Raw genomic sequence first — 19378 nt, 5'->3', positions numbered from 1 at the left:
TTGGTGGGAAACACAAAATAATTTCAAATATACCAAATTAAACTTCCAACGTTTGGAAAAAGGAAAAATTAATATGGCCGAACTAATATACTAACTTATTCTTATAGAATATTTCATTTTTTATTAACAGAAGTTTTTAACTTCATTTATACTCTTATATAAGTTGAGGAAAATTTTTTCTATTAGATATCTTAACATTCGCTTTAGCATTCTGCCTTAATCGCGTCGTTTATCCATCAAGCAGATTGCTCGTCTTCTTTCTTTTGCGCCCTTAATTGCTTTTATAGTCTGTCTTAAAGCTGCTAATTCCTTGTAAAATGTCTGCAAGAAACAGATTGACGAGATCTGTACAGAACCTCATCTTCCCATTTTATAAAATACAGTTTGTTCAGTGTTCACATAGAGCCCCTAAAGCATTATAAAGGCTCAGAGTGCTAGCCCTTAAATTTTTACCACAAAAAATTTATAAGTGACAACACAATGAAAGATAAAGTAAAAACGACAAGAAATACTCTATCCAAAATAGTCACCGCAATTAGCCAGGTTTCCTCTTCTGACGAGTTCTTATTCCTCTCACAGGTATAGAACACAAGTTCTCGCACCGCATGCAATAATCGATTGTTCCTCTTTATCATATGTTCGATCCAGCTCCTACAAGTACACGAGCGTACCTTATCCATACCTTTCCTTTCCCAACCCCCTTTCTGCGACGAACAATCCCCTGAAATGGAAAAAACAAGTCATACTTACACCTTTAAAAACATACATTGAAGTAACCTTTACTTTCCATAACATTGCTCTTCACTTATTACTAATAATAATAATGGACTCCGTCGATTTCGACATATGAGGATTCCACGAAGTGGAACATCCTGGTTACTTAAATTATAGTGAAGGCAGCTGACCAGACTACAATCACTCGTACCTTTCACGCAACTACAACGCTGATATCAGCGTGACACATTTGTGACAAGGCTGCAACATTGCAGATGCAGATACAGTCCATCCGAGGACATAGTTTCCTCTACCAAATTTCCCTCACATGGCTTTGGTCAACCCGGGCTAGGTTTACAGACACATTGCCAGATGTGCCACGAGCCGGGATTGAACCCGCGCCGTCTGGCTTGCAACTCACGCAATTAACCATCCAGCCACTTATTACTATACTATAAACCAAATACATGGAAGTCTTCCATAACAAAACATGAAGTGACTTGCAATATTTGCGGCGTAAGTTACGAAATACAAACTGACAATAAGACAAGCAATTTTAAAAATATCGTTGTATATTCCGAAGTAAAACATCAAACCTTCTCAAATCACCATAAGTCACAGATTATAGTTTATTATATGTTGAAAAATCTTTTGAGAATTCATCATTAATGTAAACTTCATACTATAACCTAGACATTACCATTTAAAACTACACATTAAGATAGTCTATTTTAAACATCACCACGTGAAACGATACTAAAATAGTTTATCCTAAACATATCCATATCAACTACACCAACATAGTCCAGCCTGAATATGAAACATCACCATGTAAAACTACAGTAACATTTGTTTAAAAGATAACCTGTATATCACGATGCAACGAAGACTTAACCGATAAGCTTCAATGTTAACCGTGTTAATTTTACTCTCAACAAAATCTTTCATCTCTCTCTATACCGGTAACGTCTCGAATGTCTTCCTTACCATTGTTTTCCAGAGAGTGTGAACATTTTCTACTTTCAACAGAAATTAAATCTTCTTTGGATTCTTCATCAGAGTAAGATAAGCCATTTTTCATGCATTCCAACTCCTTTACAACTCTAATCTTCATCTTTGACGTGTTATTAAGGAGTCCAAATCTCCTCATAATGCGTTTTCGTTCGCCGTCAAAGCCCCACACGTTTCCAAGTGCATTCAACACGAAATTTCTTAAATAGTTGGGCATATCTCCCATGGCCGGGTGCTTGTGGTAAGCATTCAACGACACGCAAACAGAATATAGAATCAAGCCAATCTAAACATTCATGTAACAATTGTTTTAATAAAACTAACGATGTGTTTAACGTGCTGTTTTAAGTCACGTCAGAATCTTTAAAGACCAGTTGAAAAACATTATCAGAGAAGTGAATTATTTCGATTTGTGGTGCAACCAGCCAACGACTTGCGTCATGCTATGCAAATTTCAAATCATTAGCTCTATTCATTACTTCAGAAATACATTGATTTCCAATGGAGTGAACATAGAAATATTTATATATGACATGACCAAACTTGCAAGCTAAATGCCACTGATTTCATGCATCTCTCGTCCACTAGGTGTTTTCACAATGCAAAACATATGAAATTTAAAAAACATAATTTAATGCCAGTGCAATTTTTAAACAAACAAAATTCTCAATTAAATGGTAAAAATTTCAAAGAAGTTTGAAAATTAACCGTTGATGCCCATGTTTCCTACCTCAAAAATCAAAACAACAAAGTAGATACTCAGCAATGGTATTGTGTCAGAGGCAGGTGTTCGATCACTCACTAACTTCAGGAAAAAAAACATGGATACGAGTGACGTAAGAACTAAACTAATTCTTTCGCCAGTGTCGGTGGCAGCTGTGACGTAGCTCATCATTGTTAACACTAAAACAGAATGCAATGTAATCATATTATTATTGTATCGCAAACTAAAAAAAGCAACGAGCATAAATAAAATACACAGAGGTATGAAAAGATGAATGAATAACAGACTACGAGAACAGTATGTCAAATGAAAACGTGTGTCAATGTAGGTAGTGATGAATGAGCAACAAACAACGAGAACAGTCTTTATGCTACCTAAAATATAAACTAAAACAACGTGTGTCTCTTTAGGTAGTACTGAATAAGCAACAGAGAACGAAAACTCTCTTTACACTACCTAAAATATAAACTAAGATAACGTGTGTAACTTTATGTAGTGATGAATGAACAACAGAGAATAAAAACAGTCTTTACACTATCTAAAATATAAATTGAGATAACATGTTTCAGTGTTGCTAGTGATGAATGAAGAACAGAGAACGAATACAATCTTTACTCTACCTAAAATATAAATTTACATAAGGTGTGTAAGTGTAGGTAGTGATGAATGTACAACAGAGAATAAAAACAGTCTTTACACTATCTAAAATATAAATTGAGATAACATGTTTCAGTGTTGCTAGTGATGAATGAAGAACAGAGAACGAATACAATCTTTATTCTACCTAAAATATAAATTTACATAAGGTGTGTAATTGTAGGTAATGATGAATGAACAACAGAGAATAAAAACAGTCTTTACACTATCTAAAATATAAATTGAGATAACACGTTTCAGTGTTGCTAGTGATGAATGAAGAACAGAGAACGAATACAATCTTTACTCTACCTAAAATATAAATTTACATAAGGTGTGTAAGTGTAGGTAGTGATGAATGTACAACAGAGAATAAAAACAGTCTTTACACTGTCTAAAATATAAATTGAGATAACGTGTGTCCGTGTAAGCAGTGATGAATGAAGAAGACAAAATGAGAACAGTCTTTATACTACCTAAAATAAAACATGTGTAAACTATTAACATCAATATATGACGCTATGCACAACAGAAACAAAAAAAGAAGAGACATACCTGTCAGAAACATGCCAGGAAATACAAAGTTAAACCAATAACTACTTTCGCGTCTCTTTATCGTAAGGATGTAAGTGATATCGGGGTAAGGTGCAACACAACAAACGTATTTTCTAACATTTCTTTCTACGTTTGTACCAATCAATTTCCATTCATGATTCGAAAGAGATTTTGAAACGTCCATTTCCAAGTGCTCGCGTTTTAAATCCAATGCAAAACCGTCGTAAGTCCACGATCCAATCTTCAGATAACATCTCTAGAACAACATGTCAAACTTATTAAAGCAATCATTAACATAGACATTCAGGAGTGATCTGATGTTGAAACGTAAGTATACATATACTATAGTCTAGTATCTTGATCAGGAGTCATCTATTGTCAAAACTCGAGTTCTTCTACACTTCACTTTGGTGTCTTTATCAGGAATGGTCTCATGTTTAATCGTAAGTATTTATATACTAAAATCTAGTATCATCATCACTAGTGATCTCATGTCAAGACTAGAGTCCTTATATACTCTGCACTGTAATCTTTATTAAGAGTAATCTGATGCTAAATCTTAATTACTTACTTACTTATGCATAAGTCAGTTTAAAATATACTGTACTTTTAAAACTTAGCTAACTGCCCATGCGTTCCTTTAAACCAACATTTCCCAACCATGACATATTAACATGTCTTACCAAACCAAGAACTACAAACACGTACAAAAACTTACCTGCGTGTCATATGGGAAAAATTTCATATCGACATTACAAGACAATTTCTTGACAGACGGAGACAGCCATTTTATAGAACCATTAAAATATACGATAGCTTTTGTATGTAGCAGATCAAGTCCACTGTTTTTTTGTGAACTAACTCTATAGAAAGAACGATAATGTTATTCGACACAAATGCGACAAAACAGAGAAAGATACAATGTGCATAAAAAGAGTCATTAATTTTTTCTTTACATTCTTAGAGCTGTGAAAACCACCTTTTAATAAGTTCTACATGTCCTCGAGATCGAGAAGAAATGTTATCCATTCTATTTTGTAAACTCCTGTCTTTTACATAGAACATTTAGAACATAACATGCCTAAGGAAATCTTTAACAGACAAGCAATGTGATAGAAAACCAACTGACATGTTGCTGTTAAGAACGGATGGAGATATTAATAACATTATGTTTTTTGGAGTAAGTTATCCATTTTTTAAAAAAAATATCTATGAAACTCGCTATATTTTATCAATCCACTTCTCTTGCTTATTGCCAATTCAACAATAGGATATTACAAAAAAAAACCCGTTCCCAGTTTGCTAACTAAAATCTAATCCATATTATTTTGTCCTCTAGCATATAACAAGTTTTTTCCATTTATGGCAAGTTTCCCATTTACACTGCTACATGGTTTCTAAAACTTTATAACATGCATGTACACAATAAACAGTCTACATCCTCCCATATCCTGCGCTGTACAATGAAATAACTGAAGTCGGTTATCTATGCACAATTATTAATTCAGAAATAAGACCTCAGTCCGATATTTTACTGCACAGACCTCATCTTCACATTTCACAGCAGTAAATACACATACTCGTTATAAACTTTAAGGTCAGGAACCCATATCTTCTTCGAATCGACGTGTAGTTGTTTTATGCCAGCATAGTCAGAGCTATTCCAAGTCAGACGATGATCATTCCAAACCTAGTAAATTACAAGAGTAGTGCAATACAGCATATAGACAGGGCTATTCCATAAATGAGGGTAGCCATTCCAATGCTAGTTCAACACAAGAGCAGCATTGAAAAAACCAGCCTAAATTCTTACACCTACAATACAATATTTTATTACAAATTACTATTCTTTTTAAAAATTAATTCCATTTCTTTTTTCTCCAGTGATCGAACACAAAATATTTACATTGTAGCAATATAAGTTGCTTTGTTGCAATAGTTCTTACCTGTCGAAGCCATACATTAAGAGTTAGAACTTCGATCTTATCATTCTAAAAATAACAAATGTGCATGTAAAAATCTGCTATACCAGCTCATACTTAATTGACCATTGATCATCCCTGGGTATCCTCTGTCAAAACCGAAAGTATTTATAAAGAAAGACCAGAAACCTTGATGATCCCAACCTATCATGTATTATCTCGCTTAAATTTAATACCCAAGACAAATTGTAAAAGTGTAAGCAAACAAAACTATTCATAAACAACAAAAATAAATCGACATAAAACACCCAGTGAAACAAAACTACACCAATCATCTATGTTCCAGATTTTTGAACGATATCAACCCATACTTGTCTCTCATGAGGAAAGTTTAAAATTATGTATACGCAATCCCCAAAAAAATTCAATTACATTCTTAGCGATAAAACTTACCATGTCTTGAATTCTACTCAACGATAATCCAACAGTTACCGTAACATTGTCGCTATGATGAACAACTGGTCTTACTTTCTTATAATAGTTCTCAAAAAGGACCGTTTCCAGACGTCGTTGTGCCTCGTACACGTTTTCCGCTACAGCAAAAACAAACCAACGTGAATAATACAAAAATGACCAAAAAAAAAAACAAAACATAGTTGCTGTTGGACCAAACACATTATGAAAACAAATAGAATATTTTATGTACACGTTTCGACTGACGTGCATGAAAAACGTGAGAAAATGGGATTGTTTCAAATTCACGTAGTTTGTATTGTTTGTTCCAAAGCCATCATCGCAGAATCATCATAATGTGAATCCTCAAATTGTATATATTGTTCGACATTGGAAATGTGGAAAAAATTGGGAAAATTTTTTCATCACATGGGAAATTACAGAAAACGGACACACGATGTAGCTACAACAAACAGTATTTGATTTTACATAATTGCGTTATATTAGTATAAGTAGCTACAGCAATTATTCATATAAAATGAACTAGTGGAATGTACTCCACAAGTTCATTAGTAGAATATACTATACTAATGTTATGACCAGCTTTCAAACCTTTTATCAAGCAAGACAATTAAATTTTCCTTGCACAAGGACAAAAATAGTAAGCTACATATTTGTCCGAGTCAGCAATAAACAACAGCTATTCAGCTCGTCAGAATAAAAGTATTGTAGATAAAGTACTCTACGATATCTCTTTACCCTGCACACTCCATAGTGAAGCAATAATCATAAAGAGCCCATTGAAATACACCTTAGCCATGTGTTTTTCTGCAAGGTAGAAGGAAATATTTGTTACAAGCACTGAATGTAATAAAAGTGTTTAAGAAAGTATTGAAGAAAACATACCACTTATAAACACGAAATCATCGTCATCAACACTTTGCCAATGGGTTTGAGCAGAGCCTAGTGTCAACAAATCGACGACGTCTTGTTAAACAGATCTGGCTAATGTGTCAAATACCATATAACGACAAAAATACATTTCAATGCAAATTATCACAGCGGGTCTTCGATTAGACAAAGGCCGAGCTAGTCGTGAATGTGTGCGAACATTTCGAAATAAAACGAAAACAAAAAATAAAAGAAACATAATGAGAAAAATCAAAAGTTTCCTATTACATCAACGTTATAGATATATAGGCAGCATGATACAGCTGAGGGAGCTGTACCGAGCGGTGTGAACAAAAGTTTAGCCATTCGGTCACACACCTTACTTGTTTCTCCATTCTATTGTAGTATAGAAAATATTGGGAGGTCCAACTAATCAATTATATATAAATGGCATAACAATTACTACATTTCACAAATAAACTTTATTCAATAAGAGAAGAATCATATCATTTCCATTTGTGGTAATATGATGGATAACTTTTCTCTTCATCACTTCTTAAATCGACAGTAAACAGCAAAACATTCATCTTCCTTTAATTGTAATCAATAAATTAAACACAGTTGGACGTTGACAAGTTATTTTACCCATGTCAACCAACGGAGGACGATCGATTCCTTCATATCAAACACAAAAATGCTTCATGTTTCTATATCACTTCACATCTCCAATATTAGTTGACAATGCTCATAATACACGGCAATCGAAAGGCCTAAAGCAAATTGCTAGGCAGAACACGGTATTGTGTCCTATAACTATTTCGCAGAAATGTAAACAAAAGCTTGAGAAACGTGGTGCGTTCATCAATGCAATACCAGTTTCATCTTGAGATCAGCTCTAAAATAGAACACCAACATCACAATGTTTATAACTTTCATAACGACGTTAACAAGTTTTCTAACCTTATATGAACAGATAATGCAATCAATACACTAAAATGTACATAAGATACAATATTATACATCTAAAAAAGTTTGTCCTTCAGACAAAAGAGACAATGCAAAACAATGTCTCGTCATGACGTTTTAAAAAAATTCGTGGAATGATGAAAACATTAAAACAACATCAAGTGCACAACTGCGTATCAAAAGGGTCTCAGGTAGCACATAATCCTCGTAAGGGCCAACGGCTACTTGGAACATCCTTGTTATCAATATCTAAAGTGACTATGGGTTCTCGTGGACAGATCCGAGATGGATAACATGGACAGGCGTAAGAGACAGCTGCTTTGTGAGGATCATTGAAGGATAGCTTCTCTGACTGAGGTATTGCCGTAAAATGGACGACAGGTAGGGGTGTTAGTCCTACTTTAGGGGGCGTATCGATGAGATCTCCAGTAGTTTTCTCCCATGCACAGCCCCAAATGTACAAACCGTAGACAAAAATCCCTTCAAGCGGTGGCTCACGAAGCTAACAAAAATAAAGACAAGGGTAACATTTATAAATGAACATTACAAACACATTTAAATTCTAAATATTTTACTTCAAAACAAAGACTCGGTCAACAATATTGTCATGTTATTATTACTGTAGTTGTGAAACAGGCCTACTTAGAACCTTATCTTTGGAATCACGTGTTAGTATGAATTTAAGGTACACAACAATAGTCACTACAACATCATTGTCAAAAAACAAATAACAAAATTTATATCAGCAAAACAAAAAAATGCGTGCTAGTATATACTACATTAGCTTTTTGCTATTGCCAGTTTTACAGGAAACACTAAAGCAAACAGTTGCAATTAGTGATAGTGATTTATCCTGCGTGTTGAAGTACAGATTATTATCATTATTATAGTCGAAACATTTTCATAGGCCTTTGAAACTGATATCATGACCATCCACAGTTAATCGATGTGAGACAATCATCAATCGACAAAATTAGGTCACGTGGATCGTACTTACGTGATCTTTATCTCGGCCTGTGATGTCCGTGTGCATAACGAACAACTCCGTAACTGCTGATCGACCTGTATTTTCAAAGTTTCGAATAGACTCTTGCTTAACAATATCCAGCAGTCGTTTTGGATTGAAGAAGGCACCAAGCCAATAAGCTGGGAGTCGATCACGTCCCTGACATAAATTAAAACACAATCAAGTATTTACACGAATTGAAATATAAACTAAGATAACATGGGTCAGTATAGGTAGTAATGAATGAACAACAGAGAAAGAGAGCACTTTTTACGCAACATAAAATATGAACTAAGATAATGTATATAAGTGTAGGTAGTAATGAATGAACAACAGAGAACGAGAACAGTCTTTACACAACATAAAATATAAACTAAGATAACGTGTGTACAGTGTAGCTAATGATGAATGAACAAACGAACAAACAGTTTTTTAGTACCTATAATATAAAATGCTGCTAGATTCCATAATCACAAAAAAATCAACCGCTCTCAGTATATAATGATAACAACAGTTGATGTCTCAACACACCTGAGTCACAACACGTTCTATATGTGCATGTCTGTTCTGTAAATCTATCAGCCAGGCGACCAAACTCCATGAACTGGGAGGTGACGATCTTCCAGCCATCTTAAGCCATCGTGAGGGTATGCGTTGGTTGTACAAAGAAGCTGCAACCTCAATAACATCTAAGGGTACGACGTCACCTTGAATGCCATCACTAATTGCTGATTTGATAATCTAACACGCAACGTTAAGGTAAAAGCAAAATGAATAAAGACAGGAATGGGTTATTAAGAGGGTTTTAGCAGCAGAACGGAAACAGAATTCGTCATGATTCTGAACTAACCTGAAGATCTTCTCTGATGGTATGAACCAACTTCTGCATCTGTTCAACTTCAGAGAGTACGAACAGAACGAATGATGTGACACCACCCTTTTTGAGCCTCTCGTTGATGGAGTCCTTAAATTATACATATGCATTTAGAATACATTTCTTCAAAATAATTTCGAGCAGTGCTGTGATGTTTTCATCAAAACCTTATATTGGCCAAGATAAAGTTTATTGAAAGTTATATTACGATAACTACAGGGACTGTGGACATTTCTCAAAAGTGAGTCGGGGGAGGGCAGAATAACATGAGGACATACTCTAAAGGTGAGACGCTGAATTTTGCACAATATATGGTTTGCACATGGAAAAATGGGGAGGAGGGAGGTATGAGTTCTATGTTCATGCCCACACTCCCTCAAGATAATATCTAAATCTAACAAAATACTGCAAACCAAGCCAGCAAATTACCTTACTCCACGGCTTCGGAGTTTTACTAAGGGCTGTAGAGCATATATCGAAAATGTCCACATCTTTTCTCAGACGCAAGGCCCATAGACTTGCGCTAGCAAACACACCAGCCATTTGGATGCCAATGACGCTTGCACCAGGCAAATGAGATTGGCCACTGACCACAACAATACCCTTGTTGGGCGTGTAAAAGTCCGACTCTACACAGGCGTGGGTAAGCGTCCTAGTGGCTGCCATTCGATCGTATATGAAGTTCATACGAGTGAAAACATACTGATCATCCGATACGATTGTCTGGGAAAAAAAGAAAACTGAAAGCTAAACTTAGTTAAGTAAAGAAAGTTCATTTAGGATTAGGGAGAGTCAGGATCAGTGCGGCAAGTACGACCATAGAAATAATAGCGACTTAAAACGCTTACTTCTGATGAAGAATGTAATCCACATGCTTCAGGTACGTCCATTGTATTACGAGGTAAAGATTCCAGTGATTGAATCAACGACTGTAGACGGACATTACCCGAGAACAACAAAGACGGCAGTCTGTACTTCACTAAATCGAAACAGATATTAGTTCATTTTATTTATTGAGCCTCTTATTGGTTACATGCCATTTCATAAAAAATAATGCAGACTTCCTCGAATATCAGCAAATTGATTGCCCAGTTCATTGTCGAATTTGCAATGACGTTCAGAGTATTATGATATGTAGAGAATAGATCCAATGTAGTCTATGAATGAGTAAAAGTGACGTAGCTATGGTGAATTTTGTATTGCTTTATGAATTCCACATCATTAGCAATGTTTATTTGTTTAGAATTTAGAAATTTCATATTTTACAGAAAGTGAGCATGCACCTAAATATTTATATAGCACGGCTAAACTTCCAGGCTGGCTACATCACTAATGGGTAGACGGTATGAAATACCTTCAATACACATTTGGTTCTTAGGTAATGTTCTTTTAGTTTAAAATGCACGTTAACTTGTTACACAAAAACAATGATTTGATTCTCTAACCCAGATTTATCAAGTTTCAAACATATAAATGAAAAAGTGGACCACGAACAGCTAGAATTAATTGTTTTCTTATTTAATGTGCATACAAAGGCAATGGTATGTGAGTTTGTTTGTCAAGTTTCTTTAGTTTACTAATCCTAAGCAAGGTTACTTATATAATCATCACCATACACAATAAAACAGTTCCATACATTTGGATGCCTCAAATTCCTTTTTCACCGCAGCGGGACTGATCCAGAAATCAATCAATGCATTTAAAGAATGTTGGTCAAATTCATCGAAAATACAATTTCCATAGACCGTCTAAGAGTAAAATTAAAAAAGGTGACAAGCTTCAAATAAAAAATAAGATTCAAATGAGATGATACCTCCGACAATACACATCTCAACAAAGCCCACTGTATTTGTTTTCCAGAGGTCGGTGGGCTAGTTCGTTCATTCATGTTGTATTCCGAGAATTCCTTCACTGCGACGTTCACTGCCTCCTGAATACAAATGATAAATGCACTTTTCGAAATCGATATGAAAAAAAGGGAGCCTCCGGCAAAGCAGAAACACGCATTTGCAAACTACAATGGTAATCTCCTCAAAATACATAGAAAGTAGCCACAGGACGTAGGTCAACTTTTGAAACTCAAACACAATGTCACAATGACTTTTCATACTTACTATAAAATAACCAAATATCGTCAACTTTATATGAATGTGTTTTCCACACTTTCTTATTTTTTAACTTAACTACATGTTTCATCGAACGTTGAATGCTCTTTCCTGAAGTACTGAAATACATTTCAAGCCTCTAGTTTACTTTAAAAATCCATTTACAACTTCGCCATCTTTTCTTGTGCATGCGAATAAATAGTTTTAAAACACTTACACAAAACTCCAGTGCTCCCGGATTGATCATATTTGGCTGGTTCCAGCCCACTAAAAGATAATGATTTCTTAAACGAATCACATTATGAAGAAGAGCAACATTATGAAGAAGTGCTGGCCACTCTGCTCGACTGCTCACAGCAAGGGTATCAACGCCAACCAGAGACATTGAACGTACAAGATTATCACGAAGATTCTGAAGAGGAAACGACAAATCAATGCATATGAAAAATAAACCCATAAAATAACATCTATATAGAGAGAAATTGAAAGTTTACGAAAAATGATTTTAGTGGTATTCATCGTGACAAAAATTGTACATTACCTTAGGAGAATCCATAAAAACTTTAATCGATTGTTGCAACAGATAACATGGCAAATGACAAATTGAAATCTTAGCAGATACCCATAGTCTAAAGTTACTATCGATTTGTTTGTCTTCTACTGTCATGACAAGGGAGTCGAGCATGTCCATAAGTCTAGGCATGTTATGACCATTAAGTAGCAAAAGCCACGAACCGTCAATCATTGATTTATGCAACGTTTTCCTGATATTTCTTTCCTCACTGGAGCTACCAGTTGATAAATGGGCGACAGATAAGTTGATCTGTAATGTAGTGTAGTGTAGTGTAGTGTAGTGTAGTGTAGTGTAGTGTAGTGTAGTGTAGTGTAGTGTAGTGTAGTGTAGTGTAGTGTAGTGTAGTGTAGTGTAGTGTAGTGTAGTGTGCCGCTACCTGTTTTTTTCCTGCTATATCTCGTACTAGTAATTCGATAACAAAAGATTCCTCGTCAAACAGCAACAACACTGGAGTCCGACAATCACTTTGACGATGAACAAGGCCGAGATCTAAAGGAACATCTGATGCATACCTATAAATCAGCAACAATTCCAAATTTTAACATTGTGTACATAGAAACAGCTACACGCAACTTTCCTGAAAACCTTGAACATTCTATCTAATCAAATATATTGTTCAATTAAATACTCATGAACCTACCTACCTACAGGCCACCTGGACACTTAACTCACCATTGATGCTTTACATAGTAAGCAAGCAAGATAGTAAATTGTAACAAGTACCTTTTTCCCAGGCTTTGTATTATGAAAGAGCGGGATATAGGAATAAGACGATCAGGTCGAATGGCTCGTACAATCATAAATCTTTGTATTGGAGTTAACCTCGTAAAAAAATAACAGAATGAATACGAGCGATGACTGAAAATATTATATCACCGACAAATAAACTTTTAAATGATAGAGAAAAGGTAATCACTACAACGAGAAATAATCTTATTGAATAAAACCACTAGTTAGGACATTTACAGTATTACTCACTTCTCGTCCAGGTTATCAGGTAAAGCGACTATTTCCGGCGTTTCGTGTTCACTAATCTGCCGCCAATGCGATTCCCGACCATCTTTATTCATTTTCTCAAATGACTCTTGAAACCAATCAAATGACTGCGCTAACAACTATTTAAAAGAATCAAACACGTCACATATTTGCACCAACAACCATTTAAAAGATGAAACCAATAAAATGACCGCCCGCGCCAATAACCATTTAAAAGATGAAACAAATCACATGACGTCGCCAAAAACTATTCAAAAGATGAAACCAATCAAATAAAAGAGCCAAAGAACAAAAAACTAATCATAAATGTTTAAGATAAAAATTGATCAAATGATAAAACAAGCAATTATTCAAAAGATGGAAGAAATCGAATAATTGCACCAACAACTATTGAAAATATGGAACCAACAAAATAACCATTCAAACGAGGAAAACCAATCAAATAACCACACCAAAACTATTCAAAAAACAAAATCCATTTACATGACCATACAAATAACTATTCAAAAGATGGAACAAACCAATTGACTGGGCGAATAACTATACAAAAAAGAAACCACCGAAATAACAGCGAGAAATAAAATTCAAAACATGGAACCCATGAAATAACTGCGCTAACAATCTACACTCACATTACACAATAAAACCAGCTAACCTGTAGTCCATTATATTGCTCATCCGTCATCCAATCAAAAGGCTTCTTGGCATTAGAGAGTTTCATGTGTGACGTAATCAGCTCATTGTGATTAAAAGCATTTCTCACGGCAGATCCATATGCAGGATAGATGAGGAATTCACGATCACCAGGTGATACTCGACCAAACGAATCTTCAACCTGAAACGCGAAACTATGAAAGCATTTTACGAGGTAAAGGAAGTTAATTGGACTTCTGTTATATAGAGGTGAGGATATAAAAGGTATTGCACACAAAAATACCAATTATTTTATTGACGCAAAAACCCCCAAAATTGAATCAAAGACACTGAATGGATGGAACTGAAACGAAAATTCTGTTTGTTGCAAGAATTCTATTACCTCGATTGCACATAGCAGGGCGAAAAGCATTCGATCTCTTTCCATGAAACCTTGTGCGACAAAAAAGAATACACTTTGTCCGACTCTTTCGGCCACTGCTTTAACAGAAGTTCTATTAAAATAAAAATTCATGAACACAACAGTTGAATAAAAATGTATAAAATGATATCACAATACAACACAATGAAGGAATCACAATGAAAGTAATGTCATCTACATTACAGGCCAAAAGTTTAAAGCCACTTCAATATAAACAGACACGACTGGGCACACATTAAAGTACAATTTAGAAAGGAAAAAAACAACCTTGTCTCTCTTAATCAGTCTAAGGGCTGTTTGCCCATATATTTCATCACTATTCACATTAAGAAAATAGAATTAAAAAGTCATGTTATGCGGAGTAGCTTAGAAAATGGGTTTCACGAGGATTGCATCCAAAAACTCACCTTTCCGATTGCTGGATAGCAGCGTCAAAAACCTTCAGAAAATGAGCAAAAGACAAAGTGTATTTATTGTTTACTTCGCCCATATGACGCGCGACGTCAAATAATACGGCAGCACGGCGTGCGATTGGTCGATATGCCTCACGTGAGTGAAGAAACGCAGCCTCAGTTTGCTCTGCTCTATGTATACTGAATAAAAGGTAACAAAAAAGAACAATCAACGTGAAAATTAAGAAAATAGATATTAAGAAAAATTGATCAATTCTCATCTTGGAATTGATATGAAAGTTAAGCTATGGGTATGAAGAACAAAACTGATCACAACTTATCAGTGAATTCAAAGTAAAAACATTATTATACCAAGAGATAAAGACTTATTCCACATTTAGCTAATAGTTTAAAATTGATCATGTGTTGCCGCTTACCTTTCTATGATTTCTTCAAAATTTCTTCGAATGGACGAGATCTTCTTCATGGTGACGAGATCATGAATAAATTGCTTGTTCTTCAATAACTCTTCAAGAAATTTTTTCTTCGAATCTTTTTTCCCTTTCAGTAAGCGAACTAAATCCTGTAGAACAGTGGTATTATAAATAGCAAGTTTTCAGATATTCACTCAGTCCTAATCAAGAGAACAGATTTTTTTGAGAGCAAAGAATCTCGTGGTTTCTTTCCAATAAGAGTAATCCTGAAACTTGTTACAATTTTCGTTAGGGTTCGGTTAAAGTTTTCCAGGGCTTTCTTACGATTTTAGCATTTTTTTCATGTCTCTTAACGATTCGCTTGTTGTAAGCATTTTTCATCCTTTAGTCAAATTCTAAATCTCTTAACAAACTATAAGAATTCCACATAGAGCAAGATCATCAATTAAAAAAACGAAGAATGGAAAATAACGAGGGAGCCACGAAGAAGTCCAGAGAGATGTTCTATTTGCGTAACAACACAAGACAATACAAAATAAAACATTGAAAAAAATCCAGCAGTAAATATGATAGTACTTGTTATGTGAAGTCACCCACACCACGATGCTTACCGAAACAGCCTGCTGCCAGGAATCTTGTATTCGAGATTTCTCTAATGCCATGAATCTATCGAGGAACATCTCTTCAAGGCCATCACGTGACATGCACATTTCAACCACGTTCACGAATGCACTCAGTTCATGAGGTACAGAATATGCTGAAGATGTCGTCGACATGAATAATCTTCATAAAAATATGGAAATCTACATTTGACAAATGGCAAGTTATACATGTCTATACATATGATGAGATTGAAGTTCGTGGTGAAAGATTTGCCAAGCGGAAACCAAATTCCTAGTATAAAATGGCAGACCAACATAATTTCTAACACAGTCATTGATATATTTCTGGGCTGTTATATTTATATCAAAAATACGTGCTGTACACTGCAGTTCGATTTGAAAATCTTATTCCAAGTGAAAAAAAAATTCATCAAAAAATTGAGCAACACAAAAGGGGATAGTATATGATAGTACGGGATGATACAGTATAGTTGCTGTTAAAACTGAACAACAACACAAAGTACATACTTTCTAAAAGAACGAATACCTGAATGATGGCTGACATTCAATTTCATGCTCGCCAACCTAGATAACATTTCAGAAAAATTCAGTAACTCACATGACAAAAATATTCTACAATAACTTACTATCTAATACTATTTATTTCAAAATATTTATAAATGATGTCGTAGTAAAACAATAATTTTTACAGAAGATATAATAAAAATAGTAAGAATATACAATTGTCTAAAACATCACTTATTTAATGTCCATTTCTGTCCAATTGCAATGGACAACTCATGGTGCATAAACAATGGGAATTAATCAATAATTATAATAGAGAATGCCAATATGCATCACCACTCACATTGACTATTGTTTGTAAAAATCAATAGTTATGAGAGAGAATATCAATGTTTGTACCCACGGTTATTGACTAATGTGTCACTAGGTTATGACTAGGAATAATAATAACAAAATGCTACATAAAGGTGTTTACTTTCAATCCATAATACCCAAATATAAACACAACACAAGGTCTCCCCCCCCCTCTCTCAAGGTAAGTTATTATATAGGTCTAATTGAATGAGTCCCAGTCAATCTCAGAGATGCTAATTGCATTTTCCCGTGTTTCGATAAAATAACGTGAGCATTATTCAAACTACCTTACAAGATGACGATAACCAAAAATTAATGTAGCGGTATGATAAGTGACACTTACGTATCGCTAATTAATGTTAATTTTGAAATATGGTATTTTTGAGTTCAAAAAACGTCCTTTCTTAAATCACGAGAAACCTCATTCTTCAAGTGGCAGTTAGCAAATTACTATAAGTCTAACTAGTGCTGCGCTGAATTATCCGGTGTTCATTCACTTAGAATTTGTAACCTTATTTGTCGGGAGGTACATCTTATTGCGTTGTGCTTACATCAAACCCTCATCAGGTGGACAAAGATTCGAATTTAGCCTAGCAGTCAGTTTAAACTGAGACCAAGCACATAAACTATGTATAAGGCAGTAAATAACAATATTCATACTCACTAATAACTTAAATGGATTCGTGGCCGTTAAGAAAGTAGGCATACTCCTTAAGACATAATAAAATCTGTCATCATTAACTAGTTCTGCAAGATTTACATCAACTACCAACAACGGTGTCCCTTCGATTAAACACGTTTCCAGATGACTACGAATCTCCTATAAAAAAAACAAACATTAAGCAAATGTTGTGAGACTGACGACCATTCTCATACATATGGTGCTACAAATATAATATTAACCATGCTTGCAGCAACACATTTCTCATAACAATGTCCCGCATTGCTATATACAGTATATCAAGCCGTTCTAACCGTTTATAATATTATAGGGAGATTTTAAGTCGGACTTCTAATACCAATACCAGTATCTTACAGATACCTAATGACACGCTCTTTTCGGTTTTCATGACAGGAATTGTTAAAGCGTTAATTTGTAAAGATGAATACTAAAGCTATATAGATAAACATGACTGAAGCAAATGACAATACATAATAAGAAGCTTCAATATTATAAGTAGTTGTTGATTGTTTAGTTTGGTGAAGGCTGACTTTGGTATACGCTTCATGTTTTTGGTATTGGTATATCATGGTATCGGAATCCAGCTTAAACTCTCTATTACCATATCTAGTACTACAATGCCCCTTAATACCATTCCCGTATTACCATCCTCTTTATTACTATATCTGGTTCTACCATGTCCAGAAATACAATGCCCCGCCTGTCTATAGTTTCATTGTTACAGTCGTCATTGTTACCATCACCTTTGTTACCATATATTCCCACTCTCGTAACTAATATGTCAAGATCACCATGGCCAAAAGTATCATGGCCTGACTTGTAATCTATATAATCCCATCACTTACCTTAAAAATTAACTTTAAAAACTTGTTTACCTTGAATTTTACGATAGTCACTTCACTAGCTGTTGTGGTTAAAAATTGTGCGACACGATGTGGGTCACAGATCAAAGTCCATGCGTTTGCTATCTCTTCTTGACGCAACAAACACATAATATCGAGAGAAATCGGATCAAAAGGAACAGTAGCCAGTTGAAGCTGCTTTAATTCAAACTACGAAAGAAAGAAAGGCCATTAACGATCCAATCAACCATAAACAATACAACTGGAACACATTATTATCTTAATATTCACAATAAAAAGAACAGTATAAAAATTAAGAATAAAAGAGAACGACTACGACAAGCAAACCCTGCTAAATTCTAGCTGTTAAAAATGCAAAAATAGAAAATTATAATACTTAATTAAATAATAAAAGAGAATGTTACATTACGACCGTCAAACCGTGCCAACTCTTACCCCAAGGGAATGTAGAGATAAAACATTTTTAAACTTAAAAAAAAGAGAATAGCGCTGCCAAGAAATATGAAAAAACCCAATGAAATTGGGAAATTAAAATGACCAAGTTCAAAGAAACAGACATAGAGGGAACTTTCATGAAACATAATTTGATGTATAAAGGGTTCGACTGTATCAAAAAACAGTTATACATAGCTATCACATGCAGGGTGTCCACAAAAAAGTATCCCCTATTGACATCAAACCATTTGTTATAGAGCTGTGATGTGACCCCTCTGGGAAATCAAATTGAGTGAACATGACGGAACAATTCTTAATTCCCAATAAGCCAAATAAAATGTCATGGTGATAAAGAGGAAAAAAAATTCACACATTTATGTGTGTAAAGGATATATCATTTTTGGATAGCCTGTTTTGCAATAACACAGACAACCGTTACTACCCCAATAACTAAATAAAATGCAAATTACCTTGTCGTTTAGATATTCACACAACGGCAAGTCATGAAACAATTTCTTTGACTCTTTTGGCAAACCATGCTTTGCACATGCTTCAGTGAAATAACAAATCGTTTTCTTCCTGTGAATGC

At 34.8% G+C, this 19378-nt stretch overlaps 2 protein-coding genes across 4 annotated transcripts in view; both read right to left on the bottom strand.

Moving 5' to 3' along the window:
* Positions 1–98: 98 nt before the first annotated feature.
* LOC124441130 (acetylcholine receptor subunit alpha-type acr-16-like) lies at positions 99–7063 on the bottom strand. Of its 3 annotated transcripts, XM_046991565.1 has the most exons (10): positions 6922–7063; positions 6775–6843; positions 6016–6155; positions 5587–5631; positions 5221–5330; positions 4359–4503; positions 3641–3896; positions 2456–2628; positions 1702–2011; positions 99–721 (listed from the first exon to the last, which is right to left on the bottom strand). In XM_046991565.1, exons 2-10 carry the CDS (start codon positions 6833–6835, stop codon positions 450–452), a joined length of 1512 nt encoding a protein of 503 aa, XP_046847521.1. In that variant the 5' UTR covers positions 6836–6843; positions 6922–7063; the 3' UTR covers positions 99–449. The 3 variants fall into 3 exon arrangements, with proteins under 3 accessions (XP_046847521.1, XP_046847522.1, XP_046847523.1); XM_046991566.1 differs by lacking the exon at positions 5587–5631 and having other exon boundaries at positions 6091–6155; positions 6922–7062; XM_046991567.1 differs by lacking the exons at positions 6775–6843; positions 6922–7063 and adding an exon at positions 6628–6768.
* Positions 7064–7369: 306 nt separating this feature from the next.
* LOC124442322 (dynein axonemal heavy chain 5-like) overlaps positions 7370–19378 on the bottom strand; it is a 59395-nt gene continuing 47386 nt past the window's right edge. The window contains 22 exon segments of the mRNA XM_046992816.1: positions 7370–8374; positions 8870–9037; positions 9410–9619; positions 9729–9842; positions 10182–10475; positions 10601–10731; positions 11389–11500; positions 11566–11682; positions 12075–12269; positions 12399–12680; positions 12808–12943; positions 13155–13253; positions 13410–13546; positions 14083–14262; positions 14464–14575; positions 14910–15095; positions 15332–15477; positions 15940–16111; positions 16478–16515; positions 17474–17629; positions 18367–18543; positions 19260–19368. Of these exon segments, the coding sequence (XP_046848772.1) occupies positions 8060–8374; positions 8870–9037; positions 9410–9619; positions 9729–9842; positions 10182–10475; positions 10601–10731; positions 11389–11500; positions 11566–11682; positions 12075–12269; positions 12399–12680; positions 12808–12943; positions 13155–13253; positions 13410–13546; positions 14083–14262; positions 14464–14575; positions 14910–15095; positions 15332–15477; positions 15940–16111; positions 16478–16515; positions 17474–17629; positions 18367–18543; positions 19260–19368 (3586 nt within the window). The 3' untranslated portion in view covers positions 7370–8059.

Source organism: Xenia sp. Carnegie-2017, unplaced genomic scaffold (assembly GCF_021976095.1).
Source record: "Xenia sp. Carnegie-2017 unplaced genomic scaffold, XeniaSp_v1 HiC_scaffold_20, whole genome shotgun sequence".
Classification (NCBI taxonomy): Eukaryota; Metazoa; Cnidaria; class Anthozoa; order Malacalcyonacea; family Xeniidae; genus Xenia; species Xenia sp. Carnegie-2017.
This window is presented reverse-complemented; position numbering and strand designations above follow the sequence as displayed.